This window comes from Chlamydotis macqueenii, chromosome 18 (genome assembly GCF_036417535.1).
Source record: "Chlamydotis macqueenii isolate bChlMac1 chromosome 18, bChlMac1.mat, whole genome shotgun sequence".
Taxonomy (NCBI): domain Eukaryota; kingdom Metazoa; phylum Chordata; class Aves; order Otidiformes; family Otididae; genus Chlamydotis; species Chlamydotis macqueenii.
In genome coordinates, this window is record NC_141573.1 from 9,477,150 (window position 1) to 9,503,451 (window position 26,302).

The following is a 26,302-nucleotide window of genomic DNA, read 5'->3' on the forward strand; positions in this document are numbered from 1 at the left end:
TTTAGGCACTGGGAGGCCGCTCTAAGGTCTCCCTGGAGCCTCCTCTTCTCCAGGCTGAACAGCCGCAGCTCTGTGACCTGCACCGTCACCAACACAAACGTTAAAAAAACCCCAGCTTCTCGTGGCTGCTCTGTGGGTGTACGAGTGCAGCACCCAGGGGCTGCGGAGCGGTGTCCGTGAATAAGACGGTGAGCAGCAGTTACCTGTCACGTGCGTTGAATAAATCCAACATAGCAGAGCGGCTTTTGCAATCCGAAAGAGGAAAAAAAAAAATCAATCAGATTTGCGGCAAGAGAGCCGGCTGCCGTAGCAGTGACGGGCAACGGCCCTGCCTTCTGCAGGGAGCTGCCGGAGCGAGTTAAGGCTCCGAGTTCCCCAAGGAGGGTCCGTTTGCCTGCGTGGTAGACGGGTGATGCCTATTTCTGCACTTCACCATGGTCTGCCAGAGGACATGGACTGAGGCTGGGAAATTAATTGCCCAGAGTACCAGGTAAACAGGCAGCAATCGTTATTTTTTTCCCCACTGATGACATTTTGTGAGAAGCACTGCTGGTAGTGGCAGGTTCTGGGAGAGGCTGTTCCACAGAGGCTTTAGACAGGGCTTTATAAGATTTTCTTTTGAAAAGGCTTAACAGAAGTCTGCACGGCATTATTCAGCAACCCTCCATTATCTAAAGAATTACAAATTCCCTGTTTTCTTGATCTATATAAAATAAAGGGCGCAACCCCGTCACGCTCAAAAAGGTGAGAGTGTGCCGAGAGTTCTCCCTCCTACCTGAGGTATTTTTATCAAAGAGACATCTTTAAAAATATCTCTCAGAGAAAGTCTGTTATGCAAGAAGTTAGACAGTTGAGGACTAGTGAGGTGCAGGATCAAAGGAAGCTCCACAAGAGACTACTTCATGCCCTGGTATCTCAAAGGAGGCCATGCTAAAGCCCAGAACTTCAGATGATCAACGTGATGAGAAGGGCTGATCTTCTCAGAGAGCTGTGAGAGGTACGATAGCTATGAAGGAGGAAAGTATAAGGATCTAACAGCGGTGTTGGGAGCGGCTGGGAATCACCTTGAAAAACATGGGGTCTACCAAGCCACCAGACGAAGCAAGTAGGTAAGACGTACTCCATCACTGCGAAGGGCAGTTCACGTCATCTCAGCAAAGTCATGAGGAGAGCCCACGAGCAGGCTCTGCTAAGTAGGGAAGCCCCGATCTCCTGCGTATCAGCCATGCCCACAGATCTGTGCATAAACTTCAACTGTTAAGGAACCAGCTTACCAATCCCGAAGTGTTGCCTGCGGACCTGCAGCAGCAAGGGGTTGAAAAACACCAGATGCCCACAAGGAACAGCTTCTCCAGTCATCCTCACTCACCTGCCTCCCTCACGCTCCCAACATGTAGGATCCCCGTGTCCAGACCTGCTGCCACTTCATGCAGAGGGCTACAAGCAACAGCCAAAGGGGTTTTTTTGAGTCTCAGGCTCTGCACATGACAAGTGCAGCACACAGTTCTTGCCCACTGCATCTATGCCTTGACCTCAGGTGGCATCAAGAGAACGTGCCTTCATCTGCGTCACTGAACCAAGAAGAAACGTCCAAGCAGCCACTTCTGCAGAGCAGCCTGGGAAGGTCAGACAGAACCTCAGAGGGCAACGTGAAACAATTCACAGCTCATCTGAGCAAAGCACAACAAATGGACACAGCCAAGCCGCAGGCACTCACATGGGGACAACAGCACTGCCCCGCTCCACAAAGAACAATATATACACTAGGGAGCTACTAAGATAGGTCAACCACTGCAGGACGTAGCCAGCAGTGGTCTGGCAGCAGAGGACAGCCATTCCTCATGGCAATCACTGCACTCCCAGTTCCTCCCGTCATCCCTTATGGCCATGAGGTCTTTTTTAGCATCCACCTTCCAAGAACCTTGGCAGAAGAACACAAACCCTACAGGGAAGGCAGAACCAGCCACAGGAGCTCAGGAAGATGGAAAGCCTGCCTAGAAATAACACATTTCCTGCCTTCCTGACACTCCATTTCTTTATTGACTAATGTTGAATGAAGGCTTTAAAAGGAGATGGGAGTCCTCTCCACTGTCTCTGAGTTCTGGAGTTGGGTATCTCAGGTGAGCTTGACCACCACTAAAGCCAGCCACTGAGCAGAATGGAGCCAAAACTACCCCTTACCTCACGCTCGGCTCTCCTGAGAACTTTGCCAAATTAAGCAAGGAAGCAGATGACGGGAGTTGTAGGTTGTAAAACTTGTTCAGTCATAACCCATAAAAATACCTGAGTGCCCACCTACGGACATGCTGCGGTCACAAGCGCAGAACTCCTCCCTTTTGGGTGCCAGCACATCAGCTATGCTACAGCCAGCTCAGCTTACTACCTCATTTAACATCTAAACACTCCCCAATTCCAAACTCTGTAATCATTTAACCTCCTACTTATCGCCAGAATTAGCAGGACAAAAGACGACCACCAAAAAGCCATCAGCACGCCCTGACCTTCCCATTTACGCAGTAGCAAAGGAAACCCAGCTCCACTCAACTCTTCCTTCCTTGGATGATGGTCTCTAGCGTTTGGTTCTTCTGGTAGCCAAAGTAAAGCACGCATCTTTGCAACAGGAGCAAGCCACCTGGACATCCCAAGAGAAAAAAAAAAAACAAACAGTATTTCATGCATTTCCTGATTACCAGAATTCAACCTAAGGGTTCATAGAGCACACAACAGAGCAACTCCCCCTCCCGTGAGCCTCCAAATTCACCGTCTCTTTATTTCAAGCAGAATTTGAAGACCTAAAGCACAACTCTCCTCCTGCATGGACCACAGCACAGCTTTCAGAGCAGCTCCACGTTACAGCAGCTCAGCAGATACAGTGCGGGCTGGAGCAAACCCAGCTGCAGAGAAGTCTCAGCGGAGGATCCCAGCACAGGAACAGCTTTTCGTCAGTGGGCAGGGCTGACCGATCTAAACACAAGATATTCCTGTCCAAGAAAGGTTCTCCCATAGACCATTAACCGCTGATATGCATGCACAAATATGATATGAATGTTCAAACGCAGACAGCTAAGCACACAGGAGAATGGAACTTACTCTGCATTCAGCTACCAGAGCTGTGAGCATCACTGAAATACCAAAGGTGATGGCAAATAGCCAAAAAAACACTTCCATATGTAGGAAGTACTATGGAGGGCATGGCAAAGCAGCCATGCATCCAATGGAAATATTAATAGAATCACAGAAGGGTTTAGGTGGGAAGGAACCTTCAAAGCCCACCCAGTGCAACCCCCCTGCAGGGAGCAGGGACATCTCCAACCAGATCAGGTTGCTCAGAGCCCCGGCCAACCTGGCCTTGGATGTTTCCAGGGATGGGGCTTCCACCACCTCTCTGGGCAACCTGGGCCAGTGCTCCACCACCCTCAGCATAATTTTTTTTTTTGTAATATCTAATCTAAATCTACCTCCCTCTATTTTAAAACCGTTACCCCTCATCCTACCACACCAGGCCCTGCTGAAGAGTCTCTCCCCATCTTTCCTGCAGCCCCCTTTGGGCACTGGGAGGCCGCTCTCAGGTCTCCCCGGAGCCTCCTCTTCTCCAGGCTGAACAGCCCCAGCTCTCTCAGCCTGGCCTCACAGAATAACGCCGTTATTACCGAAGGAAACAGTAAAGCAGAAGCAGTGACGCTGGGACAGATGTGCAGAAATGAAAGAATTTTAATTCAATCTAAGGGCTGAGGTGCAACGTGAAGCCTGAAAATCTGCTGCACCCCGTTGTTTCCCACCCGAACCTCACACTCTGACAAAAACTGGAGATCAACTTTAAGCATCTACCCAGCTCCTAAACCATCCGAGTATCTTGTCAAAACACACCCAACCAAATAAAGCGCTTCTGAATCGGAAAGCACAGAATGAAAAATTCAGAAGAAGAAATCAAACACTCTCGACTCAGGAAACTGGAAATGTTGCTGTTTATAACGCTGTGCTCCCCTAAAAGCATGCTGCAAAATATTCGGTGTGAATCATACGGCACTGCCAGTGTTTTTGTAGAAGGCCTAAACATAGGGCTTTTTTCCCCTCACTTTTGAGTCTTTAATTCAGTAGCAAGGTGGGAAATCAATATTTTTGCCTTTTATTTAAATGCCAGAAAAACATTTGCTGCTTCTCTAGCAGGAATGAGTCACTTGGGCTCTAATGAGGTGCTTCTCCAAAACTTTTTAGTAGTGTTGTCGCCTTGCTAACGCTCTAGAGCCAAATAAAAACCATTGTCTGCTGGGATCCCCAAAGACAGAGGTACAAATCACAGCACGAGCTACAAACTCCAACAGGATAACCTATGCTGGGGCACAGGGGAGTGGGGAAGAGAAAGCCGTTATCACCTCCGCGTAGGGAACACCTCACATGACACACATCACATCTGGATTACAGCCATGATGGTGGAACTGCTCAGCTGAGGAATCAAAACAAGTTTACAGAAATCACTGGTATGTGAATGCTACCCCCGTCTTACTCTGCCTCACACAAAACCTCAAATCCCAGTTGGCAAGTATCACCCTCAGCTACCTCTGCCAAGCCTACGCTGGGTGCTCTCCAACGTGCGTAAATGTTCCTTGGTCTCAGCATCCATCACAACATCCATCCTGCTGTCCGGGCTCTGCATCTCCAAGCAGCCCCACCATCTGCCCCTCCCATCCCAAACTGGTACCAAGGCTTCTCCTTGGGTTCATTTGCAGTCTTCCAAAAAAGTAACAGAGCAACATGATAAGGATTAAGCATTTCCATTTGGATCCAGAGACACAAGGCTTCTCCAGATGCACACCAAAGGCCATCTTGAGCTGCTGCACCAAGAGGACTTGGGCTGGGACCAAAGGCCATGCCACGTCTTCGGGAGCTGATGGGTGTAGAGCCTGCAGCCCCAATCAACCACGAGGTTTGGAGACACACTTTGAACTGGACTGGAAGAAACACTTCGCTGGACACTTGTTAAGCCCCACAAAAGTGCAAAGACTATAAAAACCTTAATTTTAGTAGTCCTGTGTTTTCTGCCTCAGGTAAGTGTATTTTGATGCTCATTTTGAAACCTTAGCTGCTGATTGTTGGTGTGGAGAGCCTGACCTGACTCCTGCTCACTGCTCCTGCCCGTGCCAGCATCAAAGTCTTCTCTCTGTCAGCTAAAACGAAGTCAAACCAGTGTTGACCATCACGACCAAGAGATCTGAAGACAATGAATACTACAAAGCACTGTGGGGTTTATTTGCAACCACCCTGGGAAAACAGGGTGCTGACAGCAACGGCAGGCACGTCTGCTATACCACAAACTTGAGAACAAGCCCACCACCTTGGGTAGGTTCAATTCTTTTAGGTGAGTTCCACGGCCATCAGCATCACCCACCGCTCAAGCCATTCCTCCAACATTCCTTCACCGTTCCTCCAAGGGCTGATGGTTCAGCCAACCCATGAGATTTCAAAGCCAATATTCCTCCCCATGTAAATCCACACCCAGGCATCAGCTACTCAAGAAATAGCGTTTGCCCTTTTTTGGCGTAACCTCTGACCCCCCGCTAGGGCTGATGAAGGATGTTGCGGGACACCTACAAAACCCTTCCTACCCCCCATGGATTATTTTTGTTTCCCTACACAGGCGGCGCAGGAAAGCTGGTTGGCACAGGGTCTCGAAGAAAGGCTTTCCGCGGCGGAGGTGGGTTCACCGCCACACACAAGGGATGACCTCCGGCAACGCCTGGCTCGCACTTGCTACTGTCTTCAGTTTGGCAACACGGCACAAAAGCAGCATGGATGTGCGTACCCCCTCCCACCCCGGCCCCTCTTCACAGGGGGCTGGAGCTTCACACGTTAACGGGCCCCCTCCAGACAAAGCTGGCGAGTTTCTTAATTAAGTCCAAGTGAAAGACGGCCTAAAAGCATCCCACTTACGTCCTCCGAGTACCTTCAGCGCGGACTTCAAACACGCTGCCCGTCAAACTGCGCCCTTAATAGCCGGTCGAGGATTTTTCTCTTGTAAATGGGGAACGGCATGCCTTCAGCCCAGCCTCTTCAGCCTCCTCTCATCTTCCCTCCAGTTTTAGACACGTCTGTGGGTTATAGCGGAGGGAACAAAGGGGCTGCTTGTGTGTCAGAAACCCTTCAGAGGGTCTGCGTTTCAGCCCATCCTTCTCCAAAGCAGGGCAGTGTCTGGAGAGCTCTTTAGCAGTTTTTGTCTCATTAACATTTCCATGAGGGATCAAAGAATATACTAAAAAATATCTAAGTACAATTCCTGCTATGGAACGAGAATATATTAAAAAAAAAAATCTGCTCAGACGCCTTTCCCTGATCCATTGGATTATTATTAGATAATTGTCTCTTCATGAAACCGGCTTTTATTCCCACTGAACCCTGTGAAAGTCTCTGTAAATCCATCCCACCAAGCCCTGCTCCCCCATAATTTTTCCATCGTTGGGGCTAGGTTGCTCTATGTTCCTCCCCAAGAGAACCCAATTATTCCCTGGCGCTAAGTCAGCGGGAGCAGGAATTGCTTTACTTTGGTCCCTTTGAGCAGCTGCTCGGGGTGGGCTGGGAGATGGCTGCGGCCACGGAGCCGGGATGAATACTAAAGAAGCGCCGAGGCATCGCGTCCCGCGCGGGGGGTGACGGGGTAGGATTTTCTCCTTGGAGGAAGCAAATTGGTGAGCTTTACGCGGTCAAAATGAGCCTTTTTCTTCCTCTTCCTTGGACATTTGCACGCCCAAACCCCGCCGCCGTGAGAGCTGCGAGGCACCTGAGCACCTTGTAACAGCTTCGGTGTTGGTGCTGGACGGGGGAACCGTGCCCACCGCCCCGGCCCCCATCACTGTGATTCTTCCCCTTCTCATTAGAAATGCCCAGCAACATCCCGCAGACAAAGCCACTGCAAACAAAGTGCGGGGGGAAGGGGAGAGAAGAGGATTTTTTTTTCCTTTTTTTTTTTTTTTTTTTTTTTTAAAGAAAGGAGTGCGGAGGAATTCTTCATTCACTGATCTGTAGAATACATTAATATCCCAAAGTGTTGGCACAGCCTCCGGCGCTCGGGGGACCAACAATACAAGCGATGACTCCGAGTCTGGGATCTTCAAATAAACCACCCCTGCTGTCATGGCCACCGGGAAAGAGAATAACGGCAATATTAGCTGACCTTCATTTTCTTGTTTCTCCAGACCTGACTGCTAGACCTCTGTTTGCCTGTTACTAGGATTTCTGGGCTGAAAAATGTAAGCATTTCCTAGACGATGCAAGAAGCAGTTGATTAGGTAAATAAACCAGGCCCTAAGCACTCAATTCTGCTTGGTAATGAGGAGGGAAAGGCACAGACCTCCCCACACCACCTAAAATAACCCCAATCAAGGCTCTGTAACGACCACCGCGCGCATATTTTTCAGCGGACAGTTAATGAAGAAGAAGAGAAGGTCATTCCAGCCCAGCCAACTTGTGAGCAAAACCATTTGCTCGGAAAACTAGAGGCCATAAAATCACAGCAGGCACTGTCTGTATCGTGTAAAACTGTCCATCTATGGAAGCAGAAAGACGTTTAAAATACGCGTCTTCTTTCAGGCTTCTGACAAAAGAAAGCATCAAGGGGGAAAATGTTTACAGAGGAGCCCTGCGAGGAGGAATGGGAAGGGGAGAGCATCTCACACTGCGTCCTTCTTAGCTGACCTCCAGGAACCACAGCGATAAATGTAATTAAATCAGGCAGATAACGACCCAGGGACAACTACCAAGGGTGATTTGCAAGCCTCCAGCACCTCCTGCAAAAGTCTCCTGCAGCAAATTAGTGGGAAGTTTTACAGCATTTCGCACCGCATCTCAGATAAATGGAATAACCAGACGGTTTTAGAAAGCAGGGCTTGGAAAATGAAGTTTCCACCGAAACAGAGCTGGTGGCACTGCATTCCTTGCCAAAAAGGCAATGTTCTCATGCTTTTTTTAATATACATGGAAGATAAGTACTACACAGTAGCTACTCTGCGTTACAATCCAAGTGGGGATGCGGTACAAGACAACTATCACGCATCAAAGCCACGCGAGGCACAACCTCACACCTGCAACTCATCTGCAAATCCCAGTTCACGCCAGAATTTCACAGCAAAGTCACCAGCGCAAGCTGATCATCCCACAGCAGAAACAAACCCCTGCCCTCCTTCCAGCCCCCAAGCAAAAAATTATTTCTGAAGCAGACAGGCTGTACGTTGGAACAGTGAATCCCATGTTGCCGTCGCAGATCTGCGCACAGGAAAGCATTCCTGCCACCAACGTGCAACGTGGTTTGCAGCCAAGTGTGATGTTCCAGTGACACATCTCTGCTCCCACCGCCACGGTTTAGAAGGCACTGCAAGCTCGAGATCCGACACCGCTAAACAGCATCAGCCCCGTGTGTACCACCTCTGTGCGACATCCGGCAGCGTGACGCTGAGCAAAGGATGCAAAACCTACCTGAAGCCTTGGGTGGGCAGAGAGCTAGCTCACACCTTGAAGCCACGTCAGAGCGATGCCAAAGTCATGGACTGTAATCTGCAAAACCTACATTTAAATACAATGTTAAAATGGGGCTGGTTTACTAAGCTCATGACTTAAAACCCCACTCCACATGCTCCTGAGTTTGGAGAAGCAAACTGCACATTCCACCAAAAGGAGGTGGTGAAGCACCTTCCAGAAGCAGCACACACTCTTGGACCAGCTTGCGGCAGCGAGTCCAACCCAACTCCTCATTGTCAGGTATGAAGGTGCCTCTTCCGTAGCTGTACAACCCTTCACGACCTTAGCCTGGAGTCCCAGCAGGAGGTTAGATGGCTACTGGTGCTCAGATGGCACCTCACCCTCAGCTAGGAGGTAGGTATCCAAAGGGTGGTCCCATTTAACCCACCGCCTTCCTCCGTGCTGGCTCCGGCCACCCACAGCAATAGCACAAGCTGCTCCTGCGGACTGATCCACTGGAAATCTCCATCTGCTCTGCTGCTCGCCCCAGGGACACCAGTGTGAAGTCCCGCTGACCCAGGCAGCAGGACAGTGCCCACCAGCAGCCGCAGCTGCGCCCCACTGTGCGAAACAGCACCCTCCAGCACCCACCCACCAGCCCAAACGTGGCTCCTTGCTGGTGCTTCTGAAAATCTCCGTGGGGCTTTTGCCATCCAAGCCCACAGCCCCAGCAAGCAGCTGAGCTGCCTTCAGCAGCACTCAACACGGCGCTGGGGTGCAAACGCTCTCTGGTTACGATCGTTCTCGCAGACACAGCTCGTCGGCACGACCGAACGTGTGCATCCCAATACAAAACCACCGACCCCAGATGTGCAACGTGGTTTAATTAACACTCCTGCTGGAAGCGTAACTCCTGCCACTTGAACGTTTGAAGACGAACGCCGCACGGACATATTTGATTTTCAGCTTAAGTAAGAGCCTTTTTTAAAGTAACACCAGAGACCTTGGCCACCGCCCATCAGATCTGACACACCGCCCTCTCACGGGCAGGGCTTTCTTAGTGCTCTTGCCATTTGCCCAAGGAAAGATTTCCTCCAGCCAGAGCTGGCACGACTGCAGGAATCCTACTGTACTTTTGCAAAAGAAGAAAGATTTGAGATCACAGCCCCTTGTTGATTTATATCCCCAGTTTCTGGTGGGATCAACATCCTCTACAGATCTCAGAAAGCCCTGAAGAGACAGCGCAACCACTTGGTCCCTAGCAAACTCATTTCCCCACTGACCACATCCTCTGTGTATTGTTGTTTCCCCTGAGCGCCCGGGGCCTGTGAAGCAGGATTCCAGATGCTGGACCCTCTCTCTGCCTGGGCACTGTGTTTGCAGTAGCATTGTGCTCAGGACAGCACCTTTGGTCGGGCTGGATCTAGGGTAACAAGACCAAGCGAGGCTTGGGTCCAAGCAAATACTTGGGTATTTGGGAGCCCAAGATTAAAGCAGAATTTCAAAGTCATAAGAATTAATACAAACATTATCCCAGATAATTCCCCCCCCCCCATTTAGTTTTAACGTGGCACAGAATCTCCGAGCCAGAACACCGCTGTATCTCAGCTCCAGATCGCATCGAGCAATTATTCTGTCACTGAGCATGTTAGGAAAGAAAAGGCAGGAGGCAAGTTTGAGCCTCTTTGGTAATGTACAAATTAACACATTTCAGCACCATTTTCAGAAATAAAAATTAACGATTTAATTCTGCAACACGTATCCTTGGAAACCAAGCTGTAAGCAATCGCCCTTGGATATTTCACACAATGCCAATTTTTTTCAGCATTCAAACACAACTAATTGCTTGCCCTTTCGGAGTGATGGACAGCTTGGGCGAGCAGGGTGCCCAGGGGCTTATTTTTACCACCAGATTTGTACAATCCTGCTACACGGGTTGACAACAGCTGCTCTAAATCTCCTGATAGGTATGAACAAGCATTGATGAAGTTCAGTCTGTTTGAACAGCTGCATATGCAAATGTAATTAAGAAGATGTCTCCTATCCATGCCCCTCCTCTTCTCCCTCTGCCCTTAGTCTCTCTCCTAACGGGGAGGGATGCCAATTCACAGCTTCAGACTTGAACCCGTGCCTGATTTCCGTCTCGCAACCGGGTCCCAGAAATGCCACTCTCCAGCTCCCTCTGCCATCATTTCAGGTGTCCTTAAATTTAGGGCTCAGCTACTCAACAGCCGGTTATTTCGCACCCTCAACGCCCAAGCATCGCCCCTGCCACGTGAAAAGCAAACCCCTTGTCAGTATATCGCAGTAAAATAATTTTCCCCCACCTCATTTTACGCTGAGCAGTTTGTGACCGCCCTTCAGCCCTTATTTACACCGCTCTTGCTGTGCAGCCTGAAGTGAACCATTCCACTTGTGTCTCTACCCAAAAAACTTAGCCAGGGACAGATGCTGGGGGCCACCACAGCCAGAAAAAGGCACGTGGGAAGAGGTAGCACAGGCGCAGGACACCCAGTTGCACCTACGGCAAGTGATGCAGCACTGGTTGAACTCACCCGGCCAGGGCTCGGCGGGAGGATGGAGGAGGCTCCAGCGGTTCTGGAGGGTCTCAGTGCCACGGGGTGAATTGTCATTAAGTAAAGCAAGCCGGTTAACGAAGCCAGGAGGGCTGATGCACACAGAGCTCCAGGTCTTTCCTTCAAACTCAATGCTATTTGGGATACATATCCATACGGCAAAACTTGGTGGGGACTGCGCCGCGGCTGCCTGTCCCACACCGGCGAGGAACTGTGGCGTCCACGCAACCGCACCGCAACAGGGAAAAAGTGGTGTGAGCAACCAGAAGTTAACCTCAGCAGGATGGATGCGCTAGAGCCAACAGTGTCAAGACTAATTAGAACATGAAATTAAATAGTAAACGGGGTAGAAAACAATGGCACTGTACTGAAGGGACACGAGATCAGAGCTAATCAGGTTAGCACGATAAGAAAATGCACTTTCTAGACAAAGGAAGTGTGAGAGATCCCATCCACGCAGACTTCAGCGAAGCATTTGATACAGTGCCATGTGGGAAATAATTAATGAAAAAGATGGGGATTAGCAGAACTGTAAGGCCAGGAAAGTGGTGAAAGACAAAGCAGCGTTGAAAGAAGGATCAGAATGGATGGAGGTCACCGGCGGAGCTCCTCAAGGAACGGTCAGGAGGCTGATCTTATTAAATATTTTTATTAATGACCTTGGCACAAAAAGGAAGTGTGCTAATGAAATTTGCTGATGACACAAAGTTGGAAAGCAGCACCAGCACAGAGGAAAGCTGGGACAGCATACAGGAAAAAAAATGGGTAACTCTGAAGACGGATGGAGGAAAGCTGAAATTCAACGGGATGAAAGAGGGAACCACGTACTTCGGACAAACAATAGTTTCTGCTAGGAGCTGGAAAGAAAATGAACTCAGGTGGAAAATGTTCAAGAGTGAGAAAGGCCCAAGCAAACAGCTCAAAACAAAACTGAGGCACCAAAATGCTGAAATTGAAATACTTCCAGCAGCCAGAGAAGGACCAGAGTCAGTGGGCAAGGCATCCTGAGAACATATCAGGGATGCTGCAGTCAGATGCCATGGTTAAAAAAAAGGTTTAAGTAAGAAGAAGTGTAAAAAGGGCTTATCAGAAAACAGAGAGATTCATTGAGGAGATTAAAATGTAAAGATGCTTGTTCAGCCCCACAAAACAAAAGCTGGGAGGGAACACCGGGTGATCTCTCAGACACATATGTTTGGGGGAGTAAAACAAAAATGGGGGAAGATCTATTCAAGACACCAGAACAAGGGCTGCACGTGGGCAAAATGAAGTATCCCTGACAAGTCGAGGCTGGAAATAAGTTTATGACCATTGCAGCCTCCCAATAGGAGTAATGGGGGGGAAAAAATAAGCTTGTTCTCAGAAATTTATCTTGAAGGGATCCTATGACCCAGAAGGCTCTTCCTGTCCCTTCCTGCTAAACACACAGAGCTGACACCACCAGCCAGCGTCGTGCTCCTGACCTGGAAAGAAATTCATAGAGCAACATTAAAACATCTTTTTTTTTTAAAAAAAAAAAAAAAAGCTGTTTACGACTGCTTAGGTCCAGCCTCTTGCATCAGTTGAATCCATTTCAACACCAGCAGCAGCAATTTCAAGGCAAATACTTAAGCTGTGAATTCAGCACGCGTGAGGAGGCGGCACGGAGAGGGCACGAGCTGGCTGGAGGGTACGAAGGCACCCGGAGAGCAAGGACCAGGCTGCTGGGCACACGCCACCAGCAAAGGCGTCACCTAAGCACAACGACTGAGCTTTTTTCCCCAGTGGATCTGCTCAATCGGAAGGCACCCTTGGGTCATTTCCATCGCACTGTCAGTCATCCCGTGAGTCCTCACCTGCTCCCTGGGGGCTCAGAGCTAACAAAGCACAGGAAAAGCATTTCGTATTATGGGGAAACAAGGTGGCAAGACAGCAAATTAACCAGAAGTCTTAGACGAGCAGAGTACTGAAATTACTGGTCCTGTCAGTTTAAAAGTTGCTCTATTAACATAATTAATGAAGCCACCTTTCCCGCTACGTCTCTAAGCTAATCTGCTTTGAGACTTCTCTGCTGTCTAATGAGACTTGAGCTCACCCGGCCTTTCCCTCCTCAACGGGGCCCTTAATTGGGTCTCTCTAACGAGGACAGACGCCCAAGCAAGCTCGTAGTAATTTCTTATCTTCGCGACCTCTATCTCCAACTCATTTCAGGTTCAATTAGCCAGCGGGTTCAGGAGTCAGTGGGGCAAGGTGGGAGGAAGAGCAGGGCCACACACGCACAACGGGGCTACGAACCCGTCGGCTCCCCCCGAAACCTCCGCCTTCCTCAGGCACAGCTAACCCACGCTCCCCTGAAGAGGCAAAACGAGCTGTACGAGAGGAAGACAACACTTCGGGGAGCTCAGACCAGAACTACAGCACCAGGGAGGATGACGCACAAGGTAGCAAGACCAGCAGAAAGCTACAGCCTGCAGCAGGATCTGTTGGATCCTGGCACTCCCCGGCAGGCCGGCTGGCAGCAAGCAAGGGCTGGAGAAGAAGGGAATGGGGAGACTGAAAAGCCCAGATGAAACTCCAACTTCTGTTCAACTCCATCTTCATCATCCCCTCGGCCACCTCGCTGGGCTGCTCTGCGTGGGAGGGTGGAAGCACCGATGCATTTAAGACGGCAGCGACCAGCCCAATTCAACCAACAGATTCATCATTTCATCAGTTTCTTCTCAAAGCTTTCTCATAGGGGTAACAGCTCAGAACAAACTTTTCAACATGAAATAGCTTCAAGTGGAAGAAACTGAAGGAGAGGGGGAAAAAAAAATTAAAAATCAGGAAAATAGATAACTTGCCAGGCCAAGAAAACCCGTCCCATAGAAGCAAGGACAGGTGTCTCGGAGCCAGGGCAGTTGTCAGAGCAGCGCTGGGGAGGAACATCGGCGTAACTTCTTGGGAGTCAGATTGCAGGAAAGGCTGATTTAATGGCACGCTACACCAGCTCCTCCGCTCCACTGTAAAAAAAAAAATGGATGGGGAATTGCTCATCTAAACACAGAGCGTACGTCAGAGGAACAAATCTGAGTAACTGCCATCCATAATTTATAAAACAAATTAAATCCATGGCAAAAATAACCATAACTTAGAACAGTGATTGTAGAATCTGGCAGGAAAAGGCCCCAGCCTGCATGAATCATTATTTTCTAGAGGAAACCTTATATAATCCAAGCTACTCTGTTTTAAAACAAATGGAACCTTCTGAAAACGCCAATTAACAGGTTTCACAAGGCTCTATGTTTAATTAAGGTACTTTGGTGATTTGCTAAGATTAAAAATCCCCACCTGGTACCCACTAATTGTAAAGATTGCCGTAGAACACCATACACCCTGCCTTCTGCACCTCCACACCCTCCATCGGAAGGCAAAGCGGAGAGGAGAGCATCCACCTGGGGCCAAAGGAAGGCGATTAGATTGCAATGCCACCTTGTGGAACAGGAGAAAACGAAAGATGGGAGAAAAAAAAATGCTCAGCCGCCACTTTGCAGTCGTATATTATGTTACAGGACACAGATACTGGCCCAGCAGGGAATATATTGGGAATATAAATATAAACCAGAATACAAACCAGCCTTTCTCCTCGGCTACGGGAGAGCTACTACGAAGAACGACTTGGACAGGATGAGGAGTAGGACCTCACCAATCCCCCAGATTGCCGCTCTCTCCCACGTCATGGTACAATTTAGCAGGACCCGACGAACATTTCTGACTCCATGCATCGCACCACCTCCGCATACGTGGCGTCTGATACCAGGCTCCCAGCTGTGCCCGGTGTTACCAAACCCTGTTATCTCCTTCAGGAAACACTTCAGGATGCTCTTGACACCAACAAAGCCCAGTTTAACCATCCTCTCTGCAGGGAGCTGCCCACTTATGTCTTTAGGTAAAAAAAAATACCATCTGCAAAACTCAAGGATGGGGGGAAGTCACCAAAAAGCATCATCCCAGTAAGCCAGGATGTAGCCGTGAACAACGACGCTTTCTCCTCTCCATGATGAAGCCAAGTGCCACCCATGGGCAGGTGAAAAGAACCACAGACTCTTTGCAGACTCCTGAATAATATTAAAAGCTTGAGTCTGACAAGGCAGAGAAATAAAACCAACCCACGCAGCAGCATATTGCACCGAGCGGCCGTGTTCTGGGACCCCCACAAACTCTGTATGTGCTTATTTGAACTGGGCTGTACCTGGGACAGTGTGTGCTCCAGTTTCCGAAGCCCAGGGACCGCCAGCAACGGGAGAGGTGTGGTGCTGGTAGGCTCTGAGCTCCCATTGCCAACGACCCGGCACAGGACCTGTTCTCAGGATGGGTGCCAGGGATGTGCTGATGCCGGAGCCCACCCAGGGCAAGAGAAGATTAAAAACCACAGGGGAGCTGCGCAGTGAACCCAAACAGCAGAACTGCTGCAGTCTGACAACAACACAGCAGCACTCATTTTCCTTTAAATGTTGGGGTTTTTTTTCAAAATTGGAAATTTTGAAAATTTTCGGAAAATGTGGAAATTTTAACCAATTGGAATTCGATTTAATAGGATCACAGTTAAGGCTATCTCCACCCAGGAAAACCAAAAGGACTGAAGGAATCTCAAGTATTGTGCCATTAAAGTACTGCGGCATTGGCCACATCATCAGGTTGCTCCAGCTCAAGGGTTTCTTTGGGGCAAGTTTGTTTCCCCGCCACTCCAGCATCTCCACCTTAATTACACTTTCATTTCCTTGCTTAGTTTTAAAGGCATTTCTTAAGCGGACATTCTGAGGATTAAAGATTGTAATTAAAAAGTTAGCAAGCAATGGTTACTGAACGTAACTCTGCACAACAAACAGCCCCTAAAGGAATGGAAACTGGGAGAGAGTGGGAATAAACAAAGCCAAGGGAACCAGTGAGGTCTGTCAGTCCTGAAAAGCCAGGACTGTGCACACAGGCATTCCTGTAGCAAATTTGGTGAAGGCATCCTAACACTTGATTACTGATTTGCACGTACATTTCGGTGAAAGCTCAATGCAAATTTCTGAAATTGGAGAAACACGTACGTCCCAACACCCCTCTTTACTGCCCTGCATACGCTGATAAGAGAGAAAACCACGCCAAGCAGCGTGCAAACTTTTGCCTGAAGATGACTTCCAACAATAATTTCATAAACGCGGCAGACTTGATTATACCCCACGATTATTATTCCGTTGCAATCCCTGGGAGTTCCCACTGACACTGCCCTGCATACGCTGATAAGAGAGAAAACCACGCCAAGCAGCGTGCAAACTTTTGCCTGAAGATGACTTCCAACAATAATTTCATAAACGCAGCAGACTTGATTATACCCCACGATTATTATTCCGTTGCAATCCCTGGGAGTTCCCACTGACACCAGTGCGGGACCACCAAGGGAGCCGGGCTCCGACCGGGGCCGTCTTCATGCGGCAGATGCAAGGGGTGGGATTGTCAACAGCTCTTGAGTCAGCAAGAGAAATGGCCCTGAAAATAAGCTGCAAATGAAACAATCCACGTGAAACAATCTGAACGTTTCTGCCAGGACCGAGTGGGGCCGGGGGTGCCGCCGCTCCCTGCAATGCCTCCGCACCCAGCGATGCCCGTGCCGAGCAGGTAGCGCCCGCAGGCTGGCTGGCCACGGTGTAAATCACCCTGGTCACTGGAAATGACCTCCAAAGCTTGAAATATTGATTAAAGTTGGATTTCATCAGCAACACTTTGATTTCGTTATTATCCTGGCTGCTAAGGAAGACACACGCATGAAGCCGCTGCACTCTTGCTTGTAAAAGGGTGATTATTCCACTGCTCAGGCCAGGCTGCTCTGCTCGTATCCGCAGCCGGTGGCTCCAGTACAGGCACTCATCAGAAAAATAAAAAGACATTACGATCTAAAAAATGAGGCAGAACCACAGAAACAGGCACGTGCTGGAATAGCGCAGAGACTGGGTGCAAGGAAACGGCTGGATCCCAGGGAGGGAAGGGATGGGCAAGAGGGGAAGACCGAGCACTTCACCCTGGTTTGAATCCAAAGCAACAGCACTGAAATCAGAGAGTTACTATTTTCTCGATTTAAATTAAATGTTGGGGAGCGAGGGGGGTGGTGGAAAACCCACTTTTAAAAAATTACATAGCAGGTGCCAGTTTTCCCGCTGCTTGGCTTTGTTCAAGGAATAATTGTACGTACGTGGAGGATTTTTCTGATCTGAGTACGCTAGTTAATTTTCAGCTCCAGGGACAAGGGTGGACAAGGGAGGGGAAGAATGCCATTAAAGCCTGTGTCTTCCAGCATTATTGTTCTGAAGCTCATGCTCAGGCAGAGCAAAACAGCGATCTGAGGCAATGCCGTGTTTACATATGGCCAAATTGTTATGCAAACACAGGAAGCCCTATTGGAGCAGAGGGAACAGGCACTGAGAGGCAGCGCTTCTCACCATCCCTTGCAGAAAAATTGTTTTTCAATGTGTAAAGGGTGAGAGAGGTCACCCCCACGGAATCCAGCCCAGGATCCTCCCAGCCTTCGCCTCTCCCACCCTCCTCCTCCTCCTCTCAAATTCCCCAGCATAGCCAGCATGGGCTTCAGAGTTAAAGAGACAGGCTCACGATCCCTCAGCGTGGTCTGGGGGCTGCGTTCGCAGGAGGAACCTAAGAAGGGGGCAGAGATACCCACGGAGGGAGATGCTGTCCAGTATGAAATGGAGGATTCGCTGCCCGCCCCGCACAGGCATTTCGCGTCACGCCTCCCTGTACTCGTGCAGAAAACACCACCACAGAAATTACAGCGAAAATCCGACGGCACACAGGAGTGCTCGGCATCGTTCAAGTGCAATTATTTTTAGATTAAATGTGTCTAGTGTCAACATTAAAGATCTAAAATAAAAAAGTCAGTCATGAACTCTGCAGTCACGCCTTTAGTTCTGTCCGCAGTTGGTGTGAGAGAAATCGTAGACAAATGTCTCCAACAAGCCAACTTTAACATCCAGAAAAGGCCACAGATTTTCATCAACCTGTACCAGCCAAGCTTTCCAAAAGTTATCGCTGATGGAGAATGAAATAAATCCTTGAAATAGACCCTCAGTGCTTGAAAAATGTCTCATCACCATCTGAGCTTGGTCGCTTTTGCTGCGAGATCACCGCTCTACAGAACAAAAGTTCCCCACCAGACAGAAACAGCTGCGACCAAGTCAGCTCTCAACTTTCCCTTTACTAAACTACGCAAGCCAAATTTCACCAACTTCTGACTGCAAGTCAAATCTCTACAGAGCATACATTATTCTTGTTAGCATTTTAAGTCTTCTAGTACGGCAAAAATGAACGAGAGACACCAGAACCAGACACGCTATTTCCAGAAGTGTCTCACTACCATCATCTCCCCATGGACTCCATCCCTCAGGCACTCATCCTCCCAAGATAAAGACATTTTTTGCCATCACCCACAGCATCCTCCCAGTCATTGCTATCAAACTCCCAGCTCTTCATCCTGTAGAGGAAATGTGAATTCGCTCCCTTGAGATGTATAACCTCTCTTTGGCTGTATGGAAAGGGAGACCAGTTTAGCTCCACCAGTTTGCACTGAGCTAGAAGAGTCACCAGCAAGGATTTCACGTCTGGCAGGCTGTGACCACTACTTCCTGCAGGACACCACCAGAAACATCCCTGCGGCATCGCTCCCCGCTGTGACTGGTTTGTGAGAGCTGGTAGCTAGCAAGTTTTTAAAGCTTAATTAACACATACCGCACTCATTTCATGCGGCTCTACAATTTCCAATCAGAATATTGTGCAACGTTGGAGTCAATGGCTGAAGGAAGTTAACTGTATGAACACGCAGCAAGCACAGCGATTCAAACCTGCAACATCAGCAGAAGGCACATTTGAGTCTGGAGAGCTGGTTTTTCCAATTTTCAGAAGAAGCTGTCCTTGAGGGAAGCACGCTGCACACAGCCTTTGAGCACTGGACTGGTGTCTCATCACTTACTACCAGGGAAGGATTTGTGCTCAAGCCATTTCTTACCACAGGATGTCGATTTCTTGTCCACCATCTTCACATGCCGCGTCTGGTTGCGAAGCTTCTCATCTGTGTTTTCGACCAGGTTAGTGAGGTCGTCGATGATCTCTGGGGAAAGAGAAACATGAGCATTAATCTCCAAGCCCTGCAGCTCAACAAGCACGTATGTGCTGGAGGCTCCAAAATGGAAACCAGCTGCATCCTTCTGTCTTCCAGTATGACAGACAAGGGCTCCGCATGCACTGAAAGGTCCAAATCCTGGGAAATACTGCACAAGAGGCTTCTATTTCAGATTCAGTGCACTCCTCCACCGCAAGATCGGAGGGAAAAAAATACGGCCTGAAACAGCAGGGTCAGTCCACGTAGCCACAGAGTAGAAGATGATGGTAGCCACAAAACACTAGCCAAAGTAAGAGAATTGGTGCATCCGCTATAGGAAATCTGAATGTCAGTCCCTGGAACAGGGCATCTCAACACTTGGTCATGCCATAGTCATTAAAATACATTCAGAATTATAATCTTTGTACAAGCTTTTGAGAGCATTCAGGGCAGCCCCAATCAAGCAACCATGCAGGATACGAAGTCCCACCTCGGTTCAACGACTGAGCTGGACAGATGTGGCAGCTCTGCTTGCAGCCCAGATGGTGCTCTGGGAAAAGGAAAGTGAGCAAAACTTCTCCTACATCTATTTTTAATAGAGGGGGGAAGGAAAATTTCAAGTCAATACATCCTCAGCCTCATACAACTGATTACTTTATTTTTGTCAGGGAAATCAGACCAAGTACAAGGCTTACACCAGGACCGGGTGTTGGGTTTTTTTTTAACACTGAAAATTCAAAGCCACATTCAGGCACCAAATTTCCTTCTTGCTGACTGTTACGCTCTAATTTTCTTGACATACCCAGCCAGTGTCTCGTGCTGGGTGTGTGAATACACTGCGGTTTTGAGTCGTTTTCTACTCTGCAGGTAGGAACGGCTCATTTTGTGCATGATAAATCAGGAGGAGGACAACAGCCAAAACCTGAATGCTGCTGCAAAGCATTTTGCTCTGGTTACGCTTCCAGCAAAGGGGATGACTTCTGGGACAAGGGGATGACGCTAAGGAGAGCATTCCCTGTACTTCCAAAACATTCCTGAGACACTAGAACAAAACCCTGTGCTTGCAAGGTGCTGCCAGTATGTGATAGCGGTTCTTGCAGCTTCTCAAGACACCTGCACACCTCCGCCGAGCCATCACTTTTACACCAGCACTTGAAAGAGAACGTTTTCCTCCAAAATTCACCTTCCCACAGCAAAAGAGATGTTAGCGATGCAAGGTGTTGTGTCCTCAAGTCTTACCAAGCATTACTCTAGGTACAGAGATAAACCAGGCTGATCATACATACGGATAACAAAACAAATACAAAATAATCAAAGCTCTGAAGACACAAAGGAAATGTTCAAAGGCACGTGTAGCACAGAGGTTTTACTCTGCCGGAGAGCTGGGAGATGTAAGCATCCTCCTTCTGATGCATGCTTTTTAAGTCTGCCCCACAAGCACTCCATCATCGCCAGCGAATCCCCATGTTAAAGTGACAACCAGCATCTAAAAATCCTGTACTTTGAAAAATATACATCTTTCTTAAAGCATTAGCTCCTGATTCACAACCATCTATGTATTCACATACAGGGAGGGCAGAGGGCAAACATCAACTGCTTCTGTCCGTGCAGTCTCCGTTGTATCCTACGGATCTAACCCGCTCACCGCTCCTGTGCTTAAGGAACATCACCAATCCTGCTCTGTTCCAGACACAAACTCTCCCTGTTTGTGAAGTTGTTTCAAATACTCAAGATTTTACTTCTCATCCTACACCAAAGCACATTTTCCCAAGTGATAGCAGGTGCTTTATTTGAACGGCAAGATTTGTTCAGTCCGTAGTTCAGATATTAGCTCTCCTCCCCCTCCCACCCAACTTTCCCAGGTCCAACATCTGCAAAGCCAACAACATTTTGGGGAAACTTTATCTGTCTCGCGTGATTCAGCACACAGGAAAACCAGCACAATGCTGCCTGCAAAGGCAGGCTTTCTCATGTTTGCCTCAAAATGAAAAAAAAAAAAAAGTGCCAAAAGTTCCCATCGTTGTCAAGGACAAAGTGATAAGCATGCTTGGGAAATAAGAGACTTGCCTTTGCCAACACTGACCAGACCCTCCTTGAAAAACATCCTGGTGAACAAGCTGTAGCTAAATGAGAACAAATGCAAGCAGGAAAATTTTCTGTCATCGTTTCAAAGCCCAAGGCGTTGCAATTGGGATTTTGTCTAGAGCCTCTCCTTCCCCATCCCCTGCACAAGCCCTTCCCCTGTCAGACCAACCGTCAGGAGCCATTTCTGAAGCAGAGAACTGGACTGTACAGCTTAGGAGAAGCATTTCTCCATCTCTATGTGTCTTTTGAGATGGTCAGGTTTCAGGGGAGCAGGTCACTTCACCAAGCACGCAGCCCAAAGCTCAACAAGCAACCAGCTCTTCGATATGACGTGCAGTTAAGACCAGAAGTGTTGAGGCATGCATGGCACAACCAGGAGGTCTGCGTAGGGTCTTCTCCTCCACATCTGTGCTGAGGCTGGCGTGGGGAGAAAGCACAGGGAGGTTCTCACCCCACCACCAGCTGAATCCAAAGCCCAGCCCAGCAGGTACCCAGGCCAGGGTGCCCTTGCAACCAGCAACACCCTGCATTGAAGCACCCACCCTTCTACACCCACCTCCATCACCACCACCCCGCACCCCACCAACACACTCGAGTTCATAGTAGCTCTTGACTTTTGTAAATGAAGGAACTTCTCCCCACTCTAAAGCAATGGAAATGCAACGGCAATGTGTGCTGTGTACGGCAGAGCTGAAAACCAGGAATGAATTTCTAAGGCAGGCAGAGCTGCTGCCAGAGAAAACCAACTCCATGGCTAAGAAAGTCTTCAGAGCACTGACAGTCCTTCGTTAGCCCTCAGCAGGCTCCTGAGGACCACCTCTTCTGACAGATGGACCCACCTGCGACTCCCTTTGCCCTTCAAGCTGGCAGTCACATTTGGAATGAAAAATTTTCCATCAGCTCGCATTTACAGGCTACGCAAGGAGCAAATTAAAAAAAATAATAAATATAGAGAGAGAAACCTGAAAAAGAGGGAGGATCGAGATTCCCCCGTCGCAAGGGAGCAGACGGGAAAAGCAGGCTGCTGAAGGGCTGCCAGTGACCTTACAAAGGACGTTTCTGTAACACTGCACTGCAAACCACACTGAAAACGGCAATGCAAGTTTAGCCAAGGTCTTCTTTCGGTGAAGCAGGAGATAAAACCTACTACGTAACACTAGTATTAAAATTCTCGGTAATTTAAGCCCAGCTGAAGTGGGAGAAGTTTGAAGGTTGCTCATCTGTTGGGTAAAGAGCTCAGACAGGACCTTTTGTATCAGCAGGGGTTTCTGTTTGAAAACTGGTGTCACAGTCTTGCTTGTCCCTTTGCTAGGGTCACAGCCGTCAGCCAGGCAGGTATGTTGGCGTCTGAGCTCACCAGGTGACCAGGCAGCCAAACACAGCAAGCACAAGAGCGGCAGGGTTCTATAGGAAGGAAGAGGTAGGTGGGTGGGCATCACCATTTCTCCTCATCTCACCCCTGCGAGGCTGCAGGCTGAATTCCACACAGGGGATTTACAAGCAAAGGAAAAGGTGCAATGAGGAAACAGGAAATGCAGATGACAGGAAAAAAAAAAAAAAAAAAAAAAGGAGGTTGATGTATTTTACTTTTTTTTTTGTTAAAAAACTCACAGGAGTGGGTTTTGATCTCAAGCAACACGTATTTTGGAGCAATGCAGAGCAGCCAGGCTGAGCACGGGGCCAGGTTGGAAGAGGCTGGAGAAGTGTCCCTGTGGAAGAGGTGGGAGAGGCTGGAAACAGCAGCCGTACGGTCAGTCAGCCCTCTCCAGTTCCAACATTAACTCTAGCTCCTGCCCCAGGAGAAAGCATGAGGAAAGTGAGGAAAAGTTCCTTCTGTTTATTTTTTTAAATAACAAACACCAAATAAATGGTGGGTATGTTTACTATTTTGCATTAAACTTACAACATCTTTTCCCCATAAAAACAAATATAACAATCATCTAATCAGACCTGAACTTGTCACTGCTCAGCTATCACAGCCAGAAAATTAAGGCTTCTAAGTTGCAGCTGAACCAAAAGCACTGAAAAAAATTGCTCCTGGAATTGTTCCCTTGGTCACAGTGAGTTGAAGCACTATCGATGCATACAGTCAGCTTTTAAAGAATCAAGAATCCATTTTATGCTGAAGGTGGTAGAACCCTGGCCCAGGCTGCCCAGAGAGGTGGTGGATGCCCCATCCCTGGAAACATTCCAGGCCAGGTCGGATGGGGCTCTGAGCAACCTGATCTGGTTGGAGATGTCCCTGCTCCTGGCAGGGGAGTTGAACTGGATGACCTTTGAAGGTCCCTTCCCACCCAAACCGTTCTGTGATTCTATGATCTATTGATCCAAATCAGCACAAGACTATTCAGAGATGTCTCAAATGATACATTAAAGGTAGAAAAAGATGATCTTTATAATATCTCTAAATTAAATGTTTGCACTATAAGCAACATTAGCATCACATTTTGCTGCTACCTATTTCCGGGGTCCATCCATGTGCACGTGTGTGTGTTCAGTGACTACCAGCACGTAAAGTCCTTCCCTGAAACTGCAGTGGAACAACCACTGAGTAGCAGCAGCAAGGGTGTATTTATACACATCTTTAAAATCACATCTGCTAACAGCTAGAAAAACAAAGATTTATGCAAAGGACACCAATAGAAGACAGATGATAAAAAATTGAGCACAAGAAATCTATAATCTTAGGAATTGCTCAGGAAAAAAGCTCATTCTTCATATCCCTTCTCCTTTGAAGATGTTGCCACTGCAATGAAAATCAGAAATGTTCTGTTTTAATTCCTAAAAACACTGATGCGTTCCCTAAAAAGCTGGTTCTGCTTCTCTCCGGCCACGGCATGGATAATTTCAGAGCCTCCCGCGAGAGGGGAATCCCACACGTTATGGCTGGAAGTCATCTCTCCAGGAAGGGGCCATACATCACGCCACAGCTGCTCTCCTGCACAGGATGGGAAAGCAAACCCCGAGCTGAACCCCAGCCAGGTGCTGCCGCTCTGTCCAAACGGTTCCTTTTGCTTTTCTCCTCCATTCCTCCTCAAAAAGACGGCAAGCTCCAGGGACTGGATTTGCCCACGGTCCTGTGGAGCAGCACAACACAGAGCACAGGTCCTCCATCACCACCACCATCTGCCTTTCCCATATTCCCAGCTCCTCTGTTGACGTTTCTAACAACCCTTCCCGGGGGTTTGAAATCAGACTTCTCTGGCAGCCCCATCTTCTGTGTCAACTCAGCCACCAAGTCTTTCTACAGCTGGTCAGAAGTTTTCCAAGGGAAAAGTTTCCACTGGAAAATCATTTGACAGATGACAAAACCAGTACCTCCCAGAGCACTCCGCACGCCTGCACCGTCAGTGTTTTATCTCCTTGATGACGCCCTTCGTGCTGAAACACATCCATGATCAGCTTGAAGCGAATACCCAGCTTCCAGCTCACAACCGAAATTCTCCGTTTTGACAATAAAACAAGAAGGCCAAACGTTTCCAGAGAGGAAAAGCCCCTCTTCCAGCCCGTTCAGCCACTCCATCTTTCCTCCCTTTCCCACCCTGCTGCCAGGACCCCGCCAGCGCCCAGCCAGCCCCACTCTGCTCCAGCAACGCTGAAGACAGAGGAGCAAGTCAACTGCCACGTCATGAGATCACATTAAATTAATACAGCACCTTTCTCTGCAGGGATTAAACAGTAGCAAGCTATGCTGGAGCTACGGCACATGCGTCAACACTGCATGTTTTAATCAAAAAAGGAGTAATATGAGATTATGAAGCACAGCACACAGACACGGAGATGATCGTCTCCAACAGCTATGGATGCTGCTGCTCTCATCACCAGGACACCATGAACCAGGGCACCTAACCCTAGAGCTGTTTTTGCTGCTAAGGAGCTCATGACAGATAAAAACAACTCGGTACAGAGAAATGTGAACCAGTCCTTTAAGGGAGTGAAAGCCAGGTTGTGGTGGAGCAGGAGAGCTGGACCATTTTGAGGAACACCGTTTTATTTTGCAGGAAAACCTGTGGGCTTTTTCCTACTCTTTCTCCACTCAAGAGCAGGAAAACAACCTGGTTGCCTTTCCATCCTCCTGTATCTCCCTGTTCCTACCCACACCCCACAGAGCTGCACCAGTTTCTGAAAACATGGGATTTTTTTTTTTTAATAATTCTCCTTAACCATACACGGAGTCCCTAGGAAAGGTGAACATCTAGACCATGCTCTTGTGCAGCCAGAGTTCTGCTTTCATACATGACTGTTTTTATTTTCTGTTTTATTCAAAACACAAAAAGCCTCATTGGTTTTGGCAACTCCGTCTTTGAGTCGCCCTCCTTCTGTCTGTGGAGTAAGAAACCCAAAAGCCAAACGGAAACAGCCACATGAAATACAGCACAGGCAGAGAGAAATAAATCTGGGTTGTAGTGCAGCAGAACGGTTTTGCGGACCAAACATCCCTCTAGGATTGTCTGAATTTTCCATGGATTTAAATTTACAGATCACTCGATAGTATTTATCGATGAGTAATGCATCTCCACAGTGCACCCCACTGTGAGTCGTGGAAGACTGCAGTCAGCCTTAAGAAAAACATCGAGAGAACTAAAATCCATAACATTTTATGCCATGCAAAAAGAATTACAATAAGGGTGGAATTTAGTGGAGAAGCCAAGCAGGCTTTCCCTCCCTCCTTCTCCCTTCAGGTCTCTGGTATCTACCTCCAGAGGTAGATACCAAAGAAATGAATCATATATTGAATGCCAGCCTCTGTATGTCCAAACCCCGTAATTACATGTTAATCAGAAAGCGAGCATTGTTCAAAATGCCAGTGGTATAAAACGAAGATTGCAACTAATGTAAGTACATCAGAAAGCTGAAGAACCTCAGCACGATGTGCCAGCTGTAATGTCAGGGCAGAGGGAAGAGAAAAACACAGTAAAAAAATACAAAGTCAAGAATCTTAAATTTCTCTCCATTGCTGCTAGCCATGCTCGGTTTTTGCAGCCCGTCTGACGCGCAGCTCTCCGTGTGTTACTGCAGTCATGGACTTCTCCTCACTCTTCAACTCCAAGGTGACACTCAAAACCCCACTGGCATTCATGCTGAT

General features: G+C 48.3%; 1 protein-coding gene across 1 annotated transcript in view; it reads right to left on the reverse strand.

Annotated features, from left to right (window-relative positions):
• Positions 1–26,302, reverse strand: part of STX8 (syntaxin 8) — a 99,904-nt gene that overhangs the window by 19,032 nt on the left and 54,570 nt on the right. The window contains exon 7 of the mRNA XM_086762333.1: positions 19,039–19,140. Coding sequence (XP_086618459.1) covers positions 19,039–19,140 — 102 coding nt within the window. The remainder of the gene's footprint in view (positions 1–19,038; positions 19,141–26,302) is intronic.